The sequence below is a fragment of the Phascolarctos cinereus genome, unplaced genomic scaffold, assembly GCF_003287225.1.
Source record: "Phascolarctos cinereus isolate Bilbo 61053 unplaced genomic scaffold, phaCin_HiC Scaffold_5;HRSCAF=322, whole genome shotgun sequence".
Taxonomy (NCBI): domain Eukaryota; kingdom Metazoa; phylum Chordata; class Mammalia; order Diprotodontia; family Phascolarctidae; genus Phascolarctos; species Phascolarctos cinereus.
In genome coordinates, this window is record NW_027555958.1 from 21,215,524 (window position 1) to 21,231,553 (window position 16,030).

General features: G+C 52.0%; 1 protein-coding gene across 2 annotated transcripts in view; it reads left to right on the forward strand.

The window, feature by feature from the left end:
* LIMK1 (LIM domain kinase 1) overlaps positions 1 to 12,343 on the forward strand; it is a 31,998-nt gene extending 19,655 nt beyond the window's left edge. For both annotated transcript variants that reach the window (XM_021005675.2, XM_021005677.2), the window contains 7 exons: positions 3,186 to 3,317; positions 4,297 to 4,356; positions 4,833 to 4,898; positions 5,989 to 6,145; positions 8,377 to 8,432; positions 9,006 to 9,163; positions 9,376 to 12,343. In XM_021005675.2, the coding sequence (XP_020861334.1) occupies positions 3,186 to 3,317; positions 4,297 to 4,356; positions 4,833 to 4,898; positions 5,989 to 6,145; positions 8,377 to 8,432; positions 9,006 to 9,163; positions 9,376 to 9,538 (792 nt within the window). In that variant the 3' untranslated portion in view covers positions 9,539 to 12,343. The remainder of the gene's footprint in view (positions 1 to 3,185; positions 3,318 to 4,296; positions 4,357 to 4,832; positions 4,899 to 5,988; positions 6,146 to 8,376; positions 8,433 to 9,005; positions 9,164 to 9,375) is intronic.
* Positions 12,344 to 16,030: the final 3,687 nt, after the last annotated feature.

The following is a 16,030-nucleotide window of genomic DNA, read 5'->3' on the forward strand; positions in this document are numbered from 1 at the left end:
TAAAGGGGAAAGAATAAAACCCACCCATATTGTTCATTAGCTTGGAAAAATCTATTGGTAGGAATCTCAATAACCATTTATTAAGTGCTTGCTGCATGCCATGCATTGTGCTAAATGCGTGCCATGCATTGTGCTAAATGCTGCGGATACAAAGAAAGGCCGAAATAGCCCCTGCCCTCAAGGTGCTTACATTCCAACAGGGGAGGCAATATGCAAACAATAATGTACGAGCAAGATATAATCAGAATAAAACGGAGATCAGCAGCAGAGGGAAGATACTAGCATTGAGGGGAAGTGGGCAAGGCCCCTTGTGGAAGGTGGGACTGTAGCTGAGACTCAAAGGAAGCCGGGAGTACCAGGAATAGACACCGAGTCGGGAGAGGGGCTGTCTTGTTGGAGGGATAGCAAGAAGTCCAGTGCCACCAGATCCTAGAATATGTGGAAGGCAGTAAGGTAGAAGAAGACTAGAAGGTTGGGAGGGGACCAGGTTGTACAGGGCTTTCAAAGCCAAAGCAAGGGCATTATGTTTAATCCTGGAGGATAGCGACCCCTGGAGTTTATTAAATAGGGGAGGGGGTGAAGGGGCACATGGTCCGATGTGCACTTCAGGAAGGCCATTTTGGTGGCTGTCAATGGAGGGTGGCCTAGAGCGGGGAGAGCCTTGAGGCAGGGAAGCCTACCAGCAGCTAGTCCAGCAGTGAGGTGACGAGGGTCTGCACCAGGTGGCTGGTGTCAGAGGAGATGAGGGGGCATGTTCAAGAGATGTTGGGAAGGTAGAACGGACGGGACTTGGCAGCACACTGGATATGGGCAGGGGGTGCTAGAGATAATGAAGAGTTGAGAACGACCTCTAGGTCGTGAGCCTGGGTGACAACGAGGATGGCCATGCCCTTAGCAGTAATAGGAAAGTTAGGAAGAGGGGAAAATTTGAAGAGAAAGGTAACAAGTTCGGTTTTGGAGACATTGAGTTTAAGAGGAAAGTGGGACGTGCAGTTGGAGGTGTCCAGTAGGCATTTGGAGAGTGGAGACTGCCCGTTAGGGCTGGAAATCCCATTCACTACAACAGCGTTTCCAAACCTACACAGAGATGATGGTGAAGAATCGTCAGCATAGAGATGATGATTGAATCCATGGGAGCTGATGAGATCCCCAAGTAAAATGGCATCGAGAGGGAAGAAAAGAAGGGGCCAAGAGGGGAACCCTCATGGTTAGCAGGCATGACTTGAAGGAAGGTCCACCAAAGGAGACTGAGTATAAGGGCAGAAGAGAGACTGTGAGCCAGGCATTGACCTCGTGGAGGGAGGGAGGGAGGAGACTGTCCTGGGATCTATAAATGGCAGCTGCCAGGTTCTTGACTGGGTGAAAAAAAAATGAATGAATCTCCAAGGTGGGGTGGCTATTGTGTGATGGTAGGAGAGGGAGAGTCTGGAAGTGGCAGTGGAGAGCAAGGATTATTCCAATTTTCCCACCACGAGCAGCAAGTTGGGGGAAAGGATGGTGAGGGAGGCCGTGATCTTGAGTGGGACAGTGGTAGGAAGGAGTGGGGGCTTTGGGGGTACAAGGGAGCCGGCAGAGAGGGATGGGTAACAAAGCTAGTACAATGACAGCTGGGGCTTCAGAATCATTGAGTTGGGGAGAGTGTTACGGGGTTGGAATATGCTTATCATGGAGGAATGAGGTCAAGCAGGTTGTTATCATTGCCAGGGGGGCTGGAAGCCAGGGTTGAGGTGGGGCAGGCCGGAGGTGAGCTGATAGGGAGAGTGAGCAGCAGCACTGAGCCTTATCGCCGTATGGAGGTTCCAGCAAGAGAATAGATTTCCAAAGAGCTAGAAGGTTATGTAGCCCAACCCCCTAATTTTAGAGATGAGGAAACTGAGACCCAGAGACATAAGCGATTTAGCCAAAGTCTGTCAGCATTAAGCATCCGTAAAGACTGATTAGAAAAGTTACCTTTCAGAAACATTTGGGGTTCTGAAAAGGGGTTTTGAAAGCAGAGATGGGGAGCTTCAGAGCTCTGTTCTTGTTTGCCTCATCTGCCCTTAGCTCTCATCAGCGACGGTTCCCTAGCTGCCTGACACCATCCCTTTCTTCAGATACAGACCAGCCTCCCTTCCCTGAACAAGGGGCCCCTCCTCTCCTGGGAACCCAGGAACAGAATGTTTCTTTCCTCATGCCTGTACTTAATTCTCCAACCCTGAGGGAGATGCACAGACTCATTGAGACAGCCAGTCGAGGGAGGAATCCTGGATGCTGGGGGGTGGAACTCTTCACCAAATCACCCAGAGTTTCCAACTATAGTAACCTTTTCTAAAGGGGCTGTTTGGATCATTAATGCAATCCAAAGCTCACAGCTTCCTGTCCCAGTTGGATCATCTGGGAGGATGTTTTTAGTTGCTCTGACCCCGGGCCTTTGATTCCCTGGGCTCAGGTGGCCTCTGCCTTTAGCTCTGATGGGTAGTGGGGCCCCTCGTCCTGAATCGGCGGGATCTGATTAGACTCTGCTGTGGGGCACCTCATACGTGGAGATTATCAATAATACCTGTGATAATTGGATAGTTGCTGTCTCTGTAATCTTACCCATGGAGACTCCCTCAGCTGCTGTAGATTGTAATTTAGCCACACCTTCTCATGTTGTACAATCCTTCCATAACCATGAAGTGGCACAGTACAGTCATTCAACCCAGCCCTTGTTAAGCACTTACTGTATGCCTGTGATCTCCAGAGTCACTCACCTGGGGAACAGACAGCTGGGATGGAGCAGATCCAGCACTGGGCTGAGAGCCAAGGGACCAGAGTCCTGGGTCCAGCTCTGCCACCCACACAAATCTAAAGGATCAGTTTTACAGCCAAAAAGAATGTTAGAGGTCATCTATTCCAACCCATTCATTTTCTAGATAAGGCAACTGAGGCCCGGGGAGGTGACATTTGTTATTTGCCCAAGGTCATAGAAGTAGGAAATGGCAGAGCCAGGATTTGAACCTGGATCCTCTGACTCAAAATCCATCTCTCATTCTCCTGTACCACACAGCCTTCTCCTGGTTACAGGTTTCACAAGGCCTATGGAAGACAGGAAGGTTGGGCTGGGGAAATGGGCACAGGTACCACAGGAGGCCATGGGCTTGTCACTCTCTACCCTCTGCACCGGGAGCTCCATCTCAAGTACCTGCCCTTTGTCCACTCCTCAGGTGAAGGTGATGCGGTGCCTGGAGCATCCCAATGTGCTTAAGTTCATTGGAGTGCTCTACAAGGACAAGAGGCTGAACTTCATCACCGAATATATCAAGGGCGGCACCCTCCGGGGAATCATCAAGAGCATGGTGAGTGTGTCATAGCAGTTAGTGCTACGATGGAGATGGGGGCTCAGAGCTATAGATGGTGAGTGTATTATAGTGGTTAGTGCTACAATGAGGGTGGGGGCTCAGAGCTACAGCTATGGACTGCCCTGCGCCAAGAACCGAGTAGCCCCTTGGTGGCCAGTAGCATTTGTGAGACAGCTGACTGGGGTCAGCAGAGGCCAGGAGGCTAGTCCTACACTAGGGTTAGGGCCCAGGTCTGTATCTGGTGATGGGATTGATTTGTCCAGGGTTGAAGGTCCAGTCTGGATGCTGAGGTCAAGGGCGCAGTCTGAGCCCAGAGCCAAGGGGTCAGTCTGGGGAAGGAATGAGGAAGAAAGGAAATAAGCACTTGCTATGTGTCAGATACTGTGCTAATACAAATACAAGCAAAAAGAAAGACAGTCCCTGCTCTCCAGAAGCTTACACTCTGATAGGGGAAGATGAGGCATGAAAAGGACCTGAAGAGGGGAGCAGGGCAGTGAAACTATTCAGCACAGGGGCATAACTTTGAAGTCCAGAAAGTCAGGAACGAGGCCAGGAGGGCCATGCAGGCAGGCAGCCCTGGGCCCCTTTACAAAATGTAGGCTCCAGGAAGAACCCATCGAAGAGAGAAGGAGGTTGGGCCAAGGGCAATGGGGTCATTCTGGGGCAGGGGTCAAGGGGTCAGTCTGGGGCAAGGGTCAGGGCCAAATGAAAGGGTCGGCCAGCAGCCAGGGGATAGGGTTGTAAAGAAGTGAGGCAAAAATGGGCCTTGTTTTAGAGCCGGGACAGTTAGCCTCCAAGAGCGTTGCCTTGATCCCCCTGAGATCCCCAAGCTGATTGAGAGGGAGGCCAGGGATGACTGGCCTCTGCAGCTTGGCCTGAAGCTGTCCTTCTGCTGCATCCCTCCTAGCCCTGCCTCATACCCCGGCCATCCATCTCTTGTCACAGCTCAGTGGCAACCCCCTCTCTGTCCCCACAGGACAGCCAGTACCCATGGAGCCAGCGGGTTAGCTTTGCCAAGGACATCGCCTCTGGAATGGTAAAGGGGCAGAGGGCAGAAGGAAAGGGGGAACAAGACAGAGACGGCTGTGGGAGGGGGAGCGATGCCCCTGGGTGACAGCGAGGAAGACTCCCTGCCATTGTCCTCTCTTCATTGGTCTTTAAAGCACTGGAAATTCTACCATGAGGGATTCACTCCTTTGGGGACCACATTCTCTCTCCAAGATCTCCACTTAACATGCACATTTTCCCTGAGGTGGGGAACCCGTAAATTCTTTCATGAGGTTATCAGCAGCTCCCCCTGGGTTGGGTCTGCAGTGAGGAAATGGGAGTGGAGTGCAGGGCTGGAGCGGGGCAAGGCAGCCAGGTCTGGGTTACATCTGCCCTGGGAGTAGGATGGGATGGATAGTATTTGGGGGCAGAGGCCTAGACCTGGGGATCCCTGTCATCTTGGGCCAAGGTCAAGGGAAGAGGGATCCCAACCCAAGCCGAGCCCCACCTTCCTTTTACACACAGGCCTATCTGCATTCCATGAACATCATTCACAGAGACCTGAATTCCCACAACTGCCTGGTGCGAGAGGTAAGGTCACTGACAGCCAGAGGAGCTGGGGTGGCAGGGCCGGGAGCCAGAGGCTTCGTGAACCTCGTCTGTCTTTCGCTTTTGTTTCGTTTCTCCCTCTCTCTCTCCCCCTTCCCCTCTCCCTCCCTCTCTCTCTCCCCCTCTCTTCCCCTCTCTCCCTCCCCCTCTTTCCCTCTCTCTCCCCCCTCTCCCTCTCTCTCTCCCCTCTCTCTCCCTCCCCCCCTTTTCCCTCACTTTCATTCCCTCTCTGTGCCTCTCTGTGTGTCTTTCTCTTTCCCACAGAAGACATCTGTGGCCTCTTGGCTTCAGAACAGTGTCCAAGTGGGATCCCCAAAACTGCTGGGCTTTCCCTCCATTCTGCACTCCACCCAACTTCCTCTAGGGACTGTACCGTTGCTCAGACAAGTCTGTGAGGGAGGCAGGAGAAGTAAGGGGCAGGGTCCCTGCCCCCTGGGAAGTCCCAAGCCTAGGTGGGAAATGACTCACAAAACGTCTGACAGCACCCAGCATTGGACTGGGGGCTCAGCCGAGAAGAGAGGAGGTCGGCGTAAGCCGGAGTAATGCAGGAAGGCTTCCTGGACGAGATGGGGATGGAGGGGAGGCCATTCTAAGTTCAGTCAGATTTGGGCGGGGAGAGAAGAGAGAGGAAGGAAGAGGTGGGCGTTCTCAGTAAGGGACACGTTGGGAGGAAGTGGAGGCAGGAATAACGACCTCATGTGGAAAATGAGGGGGCCGGGATGTGAAGTGGGCCCCTCGCCCCCTTTGAATGTGCTCATTCACCATCACTGAGGGACGAGAGGGACCCTTACGGGCAGGGTGAAGGCCCCGGCAGCGTCAAAGAACACACCCCGGCTGTGGAGCAGACTCTGTTGGCCTCCTCTGCCCCCTTCCTCCCGGTGATTCCTATGGGCAGGGGCGGCGGGATGTCACAGCTGGAAGGGACCTTTGAGTTCATTCAGGCCGGCCCCTCATCTGATAGATCAGGAAGCATCTGAGGCAGGTTTTGAACCCAGTGTCATAGATCTGCTACTTATTCCTCTTGGAATTGGATGCCAGTGGGATCCTAGGAGTCCTCTCTCTTTGCCCCCAGAACAAAAATGTGGTCGTGGCCGACTTTGGGCTGGCCCGGCTCATGGTGGATGAGAAGAACCAGCCTGACCAGCTGCCGAGCCTGAAGAAGCCAGACAGGAAGAAGCGATATACCGTGGTGGGGAACCCCTATTGGATGGCTCCTGAGATGATCAATGGCGAGTGTTGGCCGAGGGAGCCGGGGGGGGGGGGGGCCCTCCCTCCTCCCCCCTCCCTTCTGCCTCCTCCCTCTTCCCTCTTCTCTCCTCCTCTCTCCCTCCTAGCTCCTCCCCCTCCCTCTTCTCTCTTCCTATCTCCCTCCTCCCTCCTGCCTCCTCCCCTGCCCTTCCCAGGCAGCATCTCTAGCTGGGCTCAGGAAAAGCCAGGGCTCTACAAAGAGGGCCTACAAGTCCTAGGCACCCAGCCCAGCATTCTCAAGCTCCCCTGCTCGGGCAGAGTGACCCCAGCTACCATCACCTCTCTGCCGTGAGGCTGTGGCCCACTGGGAATGAGCACCCAATTTGAAGTCAGTGGACATAGGGTTCATATCCCATCTCTGTACCTAACACCTAGATGTGACCTGGGGCAGGTCTCTGGGGCTCTTGCCCCATCTGTGAAATGTGTGCCTTCTATCCATCAATCAACCAATAAGCATTTATTAAGCACCTAATGTGTGCCATTTGCATAGCATGATGGAGTGGCTAGAGGGTTGACCAAATCTCTAAGCTGTACTGCCCGGGCTCACCCGGGCAGGACAGGGCATCTCTCACTAATCGGGCATCTTCCTAAGATTCTGATTTTAAGAGCGGGTGCCCATCTCCTCTGCTAGAAGGGGCTTCCTCGTCAGGCCTTCCCCATGCTGGCGAAATCCTCGTTTGGAGCCAAAAGAAAAAAAAAATACCAGGAATGAAAACTATCCCTGCCCTCAGGGAGCTTCCATTCTAATGGCCTGCCTTAAAGGACACTAAAAAGTATTGGGCGTGTAGGAAGGAAACTGTAAGAGAAAAATCTAAGCCCAAGGGAAGAGAGAATACAGAAGGAGGGGATTGTTGCCAAGAGGTCAAGAAGGATGGGGTCTTGGAAAAAAAAGTCCTGCTGACTTTGGCAGTAAAGAAATAATTAGCTCCCTTAAATATCAATACTATTAAAATGAGAGCCATCCATAAAAATTGTTAAAAAAAAAAAAAGGGAAGGAAAGAAAAGACAGTTGAGGCGAGGGAATGATTGATTGGTGCCTAGGGATGGGGTCAAGGGTCTTAAATCAAGGGGTTGGTGTTGACAGGGAGAAGAGTTAATCAGCTCAGCCTCTGAGATCAAGGCAGAGCAGGAGAGGTTGGGGCTGGTGCTGAAGGGATTGGAGGTGGAAGATTGGAGGAGAGCGGGTATTTTGCCCCCTCGTCCTTTCCCCCCATTAAACTGTGAGCTCCTTGAGGGCAGGGACCTGGTTTTTGCCCTTCTTTGTACACCCAGGGCTTACCAGTGCCCAGCATATAGTAAATGCTTAATAAATACACACGAGTGACTCACTCACTCACTCACTACTGATGGCCTTAGTATTTTGAGCAAAGTGTGAATGTTGGGAGAGGGGAGAAGAGGGTGGCGTAGGTGGCATGAGGAGAGGTCTGGAGTATCCAAAGCCGTGCTCCCCTCTCCTACCGCCAAAGTGATGGTCAGTCAGGGAAGAGCAGAAAGATCGGCATGCAGCAGGGAGGGCCTGCAGGAGACTGGACACCATGGTTTGTGGACAGTCTGGTCAGCAGATCTATGGCTCCTTCTAGAAAAGTTCGAAAGCCCAAGGGCAGGAGCAAAGGCTGAGGGCAGAAGGAATCTGTAGTCGGGGTCTGGAAAGAAACGAGCAGCGAAGGGGATGAAGGACTCCCAAGGGTAGGCCAGGCTTATGAAAGGATGAAAGTGAAGCCAGAGCCAGGACAGTGCCTAGGAAATCCGCGAGGGGTGGAGTGACTCAAAATTCCAGTGACAGCTAAGTCAGAGCGTCGTTCACCATCAGTGATGAATAATTGTGTTCGCCTTGTCCACTCCTGAAGCCTGTCCCCTGATGAGGTGTGAAGGGAGCTGACAGCTGCCCCAATGATGGCGGGGCCTGAAGAGATGACATCGTGGATTGCCGCCATATTGAATTAAACAACCAATGAACCAGCATTTATTAAGTCCTTTCTGTTTGCCAGGCACAGTACAAGGCACCAAGGATGCAAAAGTAAAAGTGAGATGAGTCCTGCCGTCAAGGAGCTTGTAGTCTAATGGGATGCTTATAGCCAGGGTCTCAATCCAGCTCTTCCCCTCCACCTGCTGGGAACACCTATGGGGGCTTACATCCTGGGGCATCTCCCCACTCTCCCAGGTCCAAGCTGTGGCCAGCTTTGGGGGTGACTGCTTCCATCTCTTCACCCAGGGCACAGCTATGACGAGAAGGTGGACGTCTTTTCCTTTGGCATTGTCCTCTGTGAGGTAGGTTCCTCTGGGTGCTGGGGAACAGGGAGGGGTCAGTGGGTAGCATTAGGGTCCCTGGTCTGGCACAGCCTCAAGTTCACAAGGGCTTTGCCTGCTGAGGGAAGGAGAGGGCCTGGGCAACCTCAGGGGAGAAGGGGTCCTATCTGAATATTCTAAGGATGAGCCTTCTTCCATACGTATAGAGTGTGGAGTATGAAGATACCTCCTGGCGTCTTCCTGACTTCAGGTCCGTTCCAGTGCTCTTAATCACATGCCCCCATTAGCTGCCTCAAACCAAATTGTCCACTCTATTATACTCTTAATCTGGTCCCTCTTATAATCAGAGATTATAATTACTGTGCCTCAGTTTCCTCACCTGTCAAATGAAGGAGTTGGGCTCAGTGGCCTCCCAGGTGCCTTCCAGCTCAGACAGCCTGGGAGCTTCAGGGATGTCGAGGGCCCATCTCTCTAGGGAAGACGCTTGTTTCTCTCCAAGCTGCTTAGCCAGGGAGACGTCAAACACTGGTACTTTGGCCATTGCAATGACCAGCTGGCAGCATCTAGAGAACTTTAGGACGTTCTGTCTGCTAGATCATCGGCCGGGTGAACGCCGACCCCGACTACCTTCCCCGCACGATGGATTTCGGCCTCAACGTACGGGGATTCCTGGATCGATACTGTCCCCCCAGCTGTCCACCAAGTTTCTTCCCCATCGCTGTCTGCTGCTGTGACCTTGACCCTGAGAAGAGGTGAGTGGCTGTGTCAGCAGATCAAGGGAGGGCCGGGTTCCCATGAGCAGCCAGGGCCTGGGGGGATGGAGGAAAAGTGAACTACAGGGAAGGGAGGGTGGGGGCGTCTCTGAGGCTGGGCAGGCCGAAGGGGCAGTGCCCCCACTCGGGTAGGGCCTCTGCAAGTGAAGAAGCACCCACCCCCCCAAGTATCCCTTCCTCTGGGTCCCCAGGCCATCTTTTGTGAAGCTGGAGCAGTGGCTCGAGACCCTGCGCATGCACCTGGACATCCATCTCCCCCTGGGACCACAGCTGGAACAGCTAGATAAAGGGTTCTGGGAGACCCACAGGCGGGGCGAAAGCGGGCTGCCCATGCACCCAGAGGTCCCTGACTGAGCCCGCCTGGACAGCCCCAGCCCTCCTGGCCCCGTCCCGCACAGGAGCCCCCGTCTCAGATAGCATCAGCATCCGCTCACATTGACAGCAGAGCAGGAAGGAGGGAAAGGGAGAACCATCCATCCCCACCCTGGCTCCCTCCTGGGAGCCATCCGAGCCCCCCTAAAATGCACAGTCATCATCTTCTCGCAGCTCGCCACACCCTGGGGTCTGGCCCCAACTCAGGAGCCCGTCCTTTCTTTGAGGAGGTTAAGCCAGGTTTGTCCAGTGCAGCTCAGGATCTCCTGGGGCTAAGGGGCAGGGGGGTCACCTCCCCCTCAAGACCCTACTCTGTGAAATCTGGGGGGAGGGAGGGGGCAGAGAGAGTGCCTAAGCACCTTCCTAGAAACAGTCGCCTTTGGTGACCACTCCAGTTTCACGATTCAGCACTCATACCTCCCTTCCCCCATCTTTCCCCCCACCCACCAACCCCTCTCTACCAACCCTTTCACAAGGTTACCTCCCATAGCGTGTTCTTTCCTCGCCCTCACTGTGACTGCCCTTGGCTCCTGGTAGTGGCTGCTCTCCCCCTAGCCTTGCCCGTAGCTCACGTCTCCTGCCCCTCATCTCTGGGATTGGCCCAAAGCGTGGCCCTCACTGACACCTTGGTCCAGGTGATGCTACTGTGGCGGTCCTTTATTCTCACTAGCTTTGGCCCTGCTTGGTGAGCCGTGCTCCCCTCTCCTACCACCAGCCCCCGCTTGTGATCCTCTCTCCCTCTCACTTGTGGTGGTGATAGGGGACAGGGTAAGGGGCCTGGGAAAGGAAGAAAAGCTGCCCCCCCTCCCCCACCCCTATTAATTCCCCAGTGGGAGGAATGAGGGAGGGGTCGCCCTGTCCCTGGAGAGAGAGAGCCAAGGGACCAGCACTGGTACTTCCAGCGCCCCTGGCATGTTCTTTCCTAGCTGAGTGGTGCCTTGGGCTTGAGGGGGTTTGCACCGGAAGGGAACGAGGCAGGGTAGAGGCACAAAACCCTTAGTTTATCATTTTGTTATTTTTTTTTTTTTTCAAATATAGAATTTCCAGGAATTGCTCATAAGGTTTTATAGGGCTTTGCTCCAAATGTGTGTTCCCTGTGGTTGAACCTTTTAGGATGACTTCTCTCCCCATCCCCCATGCTGCTGAAAGTGTGGCCTTGTTTCAGGGACTGCAGAAGGGGTGTGTGTGCACGCATGTATGTGTGCGTGTTAGATATAGGTAAGCAGACATGAAGGTCTGCTCTGTGTAGTTGCACACCCCTCTAGATGGAAATGCACATATGGATTGTCTCAATGGTCAACCTCATCTAACATCTGCATGGCGCTCTCTACCTTTCAAAGCCCTTTCTTTCACGTTCATTCACTTACTTGAGCCACACAACAACTTTGTTGTCTAGACACGTTAGGCATTATTATTCCCATTGTACAAATACGGAATCCAAGGCCCAGGTGGATGAAAGCACTTGCTCATGGTCACACCTAGGGCTTGGTGGCCGAACTGGGACTAGAGCCATATTGCATAGAAGGTCCGAGCCAGAAAGGACCTCAGAAATCATCTCATGCCCTTCAGTTCACAGATGAGGAAAGAGAAGCATGTGGTCCAGAGATCACCCAGAGAGTCATGGTCAGAGCTGACTCCCTGTGTTCTCTCAGTGATGGCACGCTGGGCCCTCTGTACAGACAGGAGACTCTAGTTGGAGTCTGTGGCCAAGCCAAGATCAGAACCCAACTCTGTGTGTGTGTGTGTGTGTGTGTGTGTGTGTGTGTGTGTGGTCACTGCTTGGATACAAGGGGAGGCAGATTGGGCAGCTCAGTGGAACCAGGGCCAGAGCGGTGGGAGAGAAAGGGTAGGCCAGTCCAGTGCCTGGGAACCTTGTCTCCTAGGAAGCCCCAACCTTTGCCTGTCCTATCTGAATCATGAAGGTGGGAGCTAATGTTCCCAGGACACCAGCCTGAGAGCTTAGGTTTCGTTAGCCGCCCTCCTCCCTCACCCCAGGGGCTATTTGGAAAGTTGGGGCAGGGGCCTGTTTACTGCCTTCATCTGTAGCACAGAGAAAGGGTCCCCTTCCTCTCTGTCAGTAGGTACTGATCGTTGGGGAAAGAACCCCCTTTAGCTAGAGTATCCCCCCTCCCTCCCCTTATTTTCTTTTCGTTGAAACCACATCAGAGTTACTAAATCCCTCTGTGTCTCAGCACAGCCCAGGCAGCTGTTTAAGTGGGAGTGGCCGAGGGGCTCTGAGAAGCCAGGAGTGGCACAGTTTCTCAATGTTGACCCCAAAAGGAGCTGGGAGAGGCCTGAGGGGAGGCTGGGGATGATGAGATGGGAAGGGAATCAGCGAGTATCTGCTGGCATCGTCCAAAGCCCTTCATCTCGGCCCTCCTGGCCCTGCCCTTGATTAACCTCCCCCGACGTTGGACCAGTGGCAGGTGGAGGAGCAAGGGGGGGTCTTCATGCTACTGTTTACCCAGGTTCTTTTGTGTAATATATTTTTTAAAAAGAGTTTGTATTATTTTTTCATACAGGGGCTATAGGGGTGGGGGGAATTGGGGGGTGTTGTTTTGAGGGGGAGAAGGGGTATCTTTTTCTTTCATTAGGGGGCTATTTTTTTTCCCACTCTGCCTCAGTTGAGCTTACAGGAAAGTATTGAAACTGTGATGCATTTCTCAGTGCACTTTGGCCTGGAAAGAAAAAAAAACCCTAGAAATGGGATATTTCTTTAAGGAGGTGGGAAGTGCACCCTCCAGACCTGTGATAACACACAATAAAATCCATACTTTCCACCCACCAGCCTTTGATTTTTGGCAGTGTGTTCCTGTTTCTCTGGGTGTCTAGACATGGGCATGGGGCCTGGCCAGGAGAATTCACGTGCTGGGAAGTTCTCGGCTCTAGAGCTAGAGCTGAGACGGCCATGGAGGCCAGGTCACCCATTTTACAGATGAGGAAGCACTTGCCCTGGATCACCAGTGGCTCCCGGACTCCAAGTCCCATCCACTACGCCAGTGGGGACAAACTCTGGTGGAAATTGGGGTCACTAGGCTGTACATAAAGATCCCTGCAGGCACATATTGACTTGGAAAAGCACATATTAACATTATCTCTGTTTTATATTTTAATTTGGTTAAATATTTCCCAATTTTAATCTGGTCCAAGTTGCACGATGGGGCCATGCCAAGTATTCAAAGAAAGGAAGGAAACGTGGGTGTATTGAGTGTTTATTGTTTGCCAGACTCTTGTACTAAGCCAAAAAAATAGTGCCTGCCTTCAAGGAGCTCCCGTTCTAATGGGGGGACCAGGGGGGATTCTGGGTTTACAACCTTGGAACAGCCAAGCCCTTTCTTTTGCAGAAGAGCAAACAGTCTCAGAGAGGGCAGTGATTTGTCCAAGGTGAAGCAGATCGTAGAAGAGACAGGATTTGAAATCAGGTCCTAGGATTCCAAATCCAGGGCACTTTTCGCTAGCCAACGTTTCATTTCTCCCCTAAAGTAGTTGGACAAATATTGGTTGTGCGTCCATTCTGCGCCCATCACGGGAGAGTCAACGATGAAAAATGAACCCAGGCCCTGCCCCTTGTGGAGCTTCCAGTCATCTCCCCTGAATCTTACAGTGGGTTTAAGAAGTGAGTTGACTGTGTATTGTTTATCCACAGTTGGTGATCTGAGCAATGTGGGCCTGCGCGGAAAATGGTTCACTTTAAAATGAGCTTTGTTCCTAGTCGCATAGAATTCTCGCCTGCCATGCGGGAGGCCCAGGTTCAATTCCGGGCCAATGCAATGATGAGTTTGGGGGCAGCTAGGTGGCGCAGTGGATGGAGCATCGGCCCTGAATTCAGAAGGACCTGAGTTGAAATCCAGCCTCAGACACGTAACACTTACTAGTTGTGTGGCCCTGGGCAAGTCACTTAACCCCATTGCCTAGCCAAAAAAAAAAATGAGCTTTGTTCCTGTTTTTCAATCATTTTCCACTTTTCAGGGTTGTTTTGACAAATACTGGAGTGGTTTGCCATTTCCTTCTCCAGTTCATTTTACAGATGAGGAAACTGAGACACAGGATGAAGTGACTTGCGCAGGGTCACACAGGCAGTGAGTGTCTGAGGCCACATTTGAATTCGGTTCTTCCTGACTCCAGACACAACACTCTATCCATTGTGCCACATAGGTGCCCATAACATTCAAACATAAAAGACAAGCAGGTATGGGAGGGAGACACCGGACCCAGGGAGAAAAACAAATAGGTTTTTGCCGGTCAGAAAGGGGAAAGATGTCCTCCACCCTTCACCAAGGGAGAAGGTGTCTGAAAGCCAGGTCTTATGTGGCCACACGGCCATCCTCCTTCCCAGAATGTTGCCAGTAGGTGGGAGGAGGTGATTTGACCTCCACGGTCCCTTCCGGCTCTGAATCTATAATTCCTAAATTCCACCACACCCTGAAGAAACCCATCATGTTCCACGGTCCTTGGGCTCTCTCCTGCTGCCATGGAAGAGGCTGGTGGGAAGGTGTCCAAGTTCATTGCAGCTGCTTTGGGGAAACATTTGCATGTAAAAGGAGACAGACTGACTGGTCAGTGTTCATGGGATCACCCACTTAGGGCGGGATGAAGTCACAGAGATCTGTTTAATCCAACCCACTCATTTTATAGATGAGCAAACTGAGACCCAAAGAGATATGACTTACCCAAGGTCACACAGCTTGGCTAGTAACAGCAGGAAAGCATATTACGTGGGGTGCGTTTTTCAGGTACAAATAGGAGCCTGTGGCTTATCTTGAGAAGTTTTTCCTCTTAAAGACCAGCCTTAACCCCAAATCACTCTGGTCCCGGAAGAAGCCCTACTTGGTCACTGTTTGGGTCCTGATTAACTCAGAATGAATGTAAAAAACAATTGTTTCTGTTTTGGCCAGAAATCCTGAGGGTCTTTCCCTCCCAGATCTTTTTTTTTTAAGAGACCATTCTTTGCCTCATTTTATTAAGCCTTAATCAACTGAATGGGTGTTGCCTCAAGCTAAGACCTACTGTTAAAGACCTTAGCTTGAAAAGGCCAAGGTCCCCCACACAGTCCGGGGGCCGTCTCCAGTTATCCTGATCCATATCTGGCCACTGGACCCAGAGGAGAAGGTGAGGCTGGTGACTTTGCACAGCTCTCCCTCACTTAAATCTAATTCACTTGCATGTGATGGCATCACCTCCCTGATGTCATGGTCCTCTTTGAGAACAAAGGACAAAAAAATACAGCAACAGGGGGCATGAGGAAGGGTAGGGTCACAGTTAATCATAGTCACTGGGGAAACAAGATTATAACCAATAAACCAATCATTTCTATGAGTTAGGCACTGGGCTAAACCTGGGGAAACCTGGATTAAAGTGAAACACTCCCTGCCCTCAAGAAGCCTACATTCTAATGGGAGAGTTCATCCCCTAAGCATTTATAAAGCCCTGATTATGTGACCAGCACTGGGGATAGAAAGCAAGAGTGAAAAATTGCCCCTGCCCTCCAAGAGCTTCCATTCTAATGGGAGTGATTTTACTTACTAGGTGCATACAAGATCCAAACAGAGCAGATATAAGGTAACCTTAGAGGGGAAGGTCCTGGCAGTTGAGGGGTAGTGGTTGTTTAGTCAAGCCCAACTCTTCATGGCCGCATTTTGGTGTTTGGTTGGCAGAGATACTGGCATGGTTTGCTATTTCCTTCTCCAGCTCATTTTACAGATGAGGAAACTGAGGCAGACAAGGTGAAGTGACTTGCCCAGGGTCACAGAACTTGTTAAGTGTCTGGGGCTGGATTTGAGCTCATGAAGATGAGTTTTTCTGACCCCAGGCCAAGCACTCTGTGCACGATGGCACCACCTAGCTGAGGAATAGGAGTGGGAAAAGATGCTATTCTAAGATGTGGAGGTCAGGAAGGAGAGCCTTCCAGGTGTAGGAGATAGCCAATGGAGTATGGAGGGCATGGAGACAAGAGACAGATTGATGACCCATGGCCCCCAAAAGTTCCATGAAGAGGCATCATTGAGGAAATGGACTAGAAAAGGAAGTGGGTTGGTCAAGGTGTCACCTGTGAAAGTGGAAATTTAATTGAACAAAAACGTGTTAGCCTCATGGTGTGTCCAAGGCCATATGCACAGCAGCATGGTGGAGGACAGGGCCTTCCAGCCAGAAGGGCTGTGCACCAAGCCTGCCTCTGTCCCATCCTGGCTGGGGGCTGCATGTGAATCTGCAAAGAAGATGCTGACCTGCACTGGCAGACAGATTTCTCCTTACCAAGAGCCCCCTTTCTCTTTCCCCAGTTTTTTGTTTTTATTTTTTATTCTGATCCTCTTTTTACTGAGGCCCCTGTCCATCTGGCTCCCCACAATTCTAAATTAGACCCTTTGGATGCCGCAGTCCTTCTATGTGGCCACCAGAGGGCGGAGACTTACGGTCCTTGACCGGTGAGAGATGGAGAAACAGAGAAGCAAATCCGCCACGCTACCAGCTCTGTCC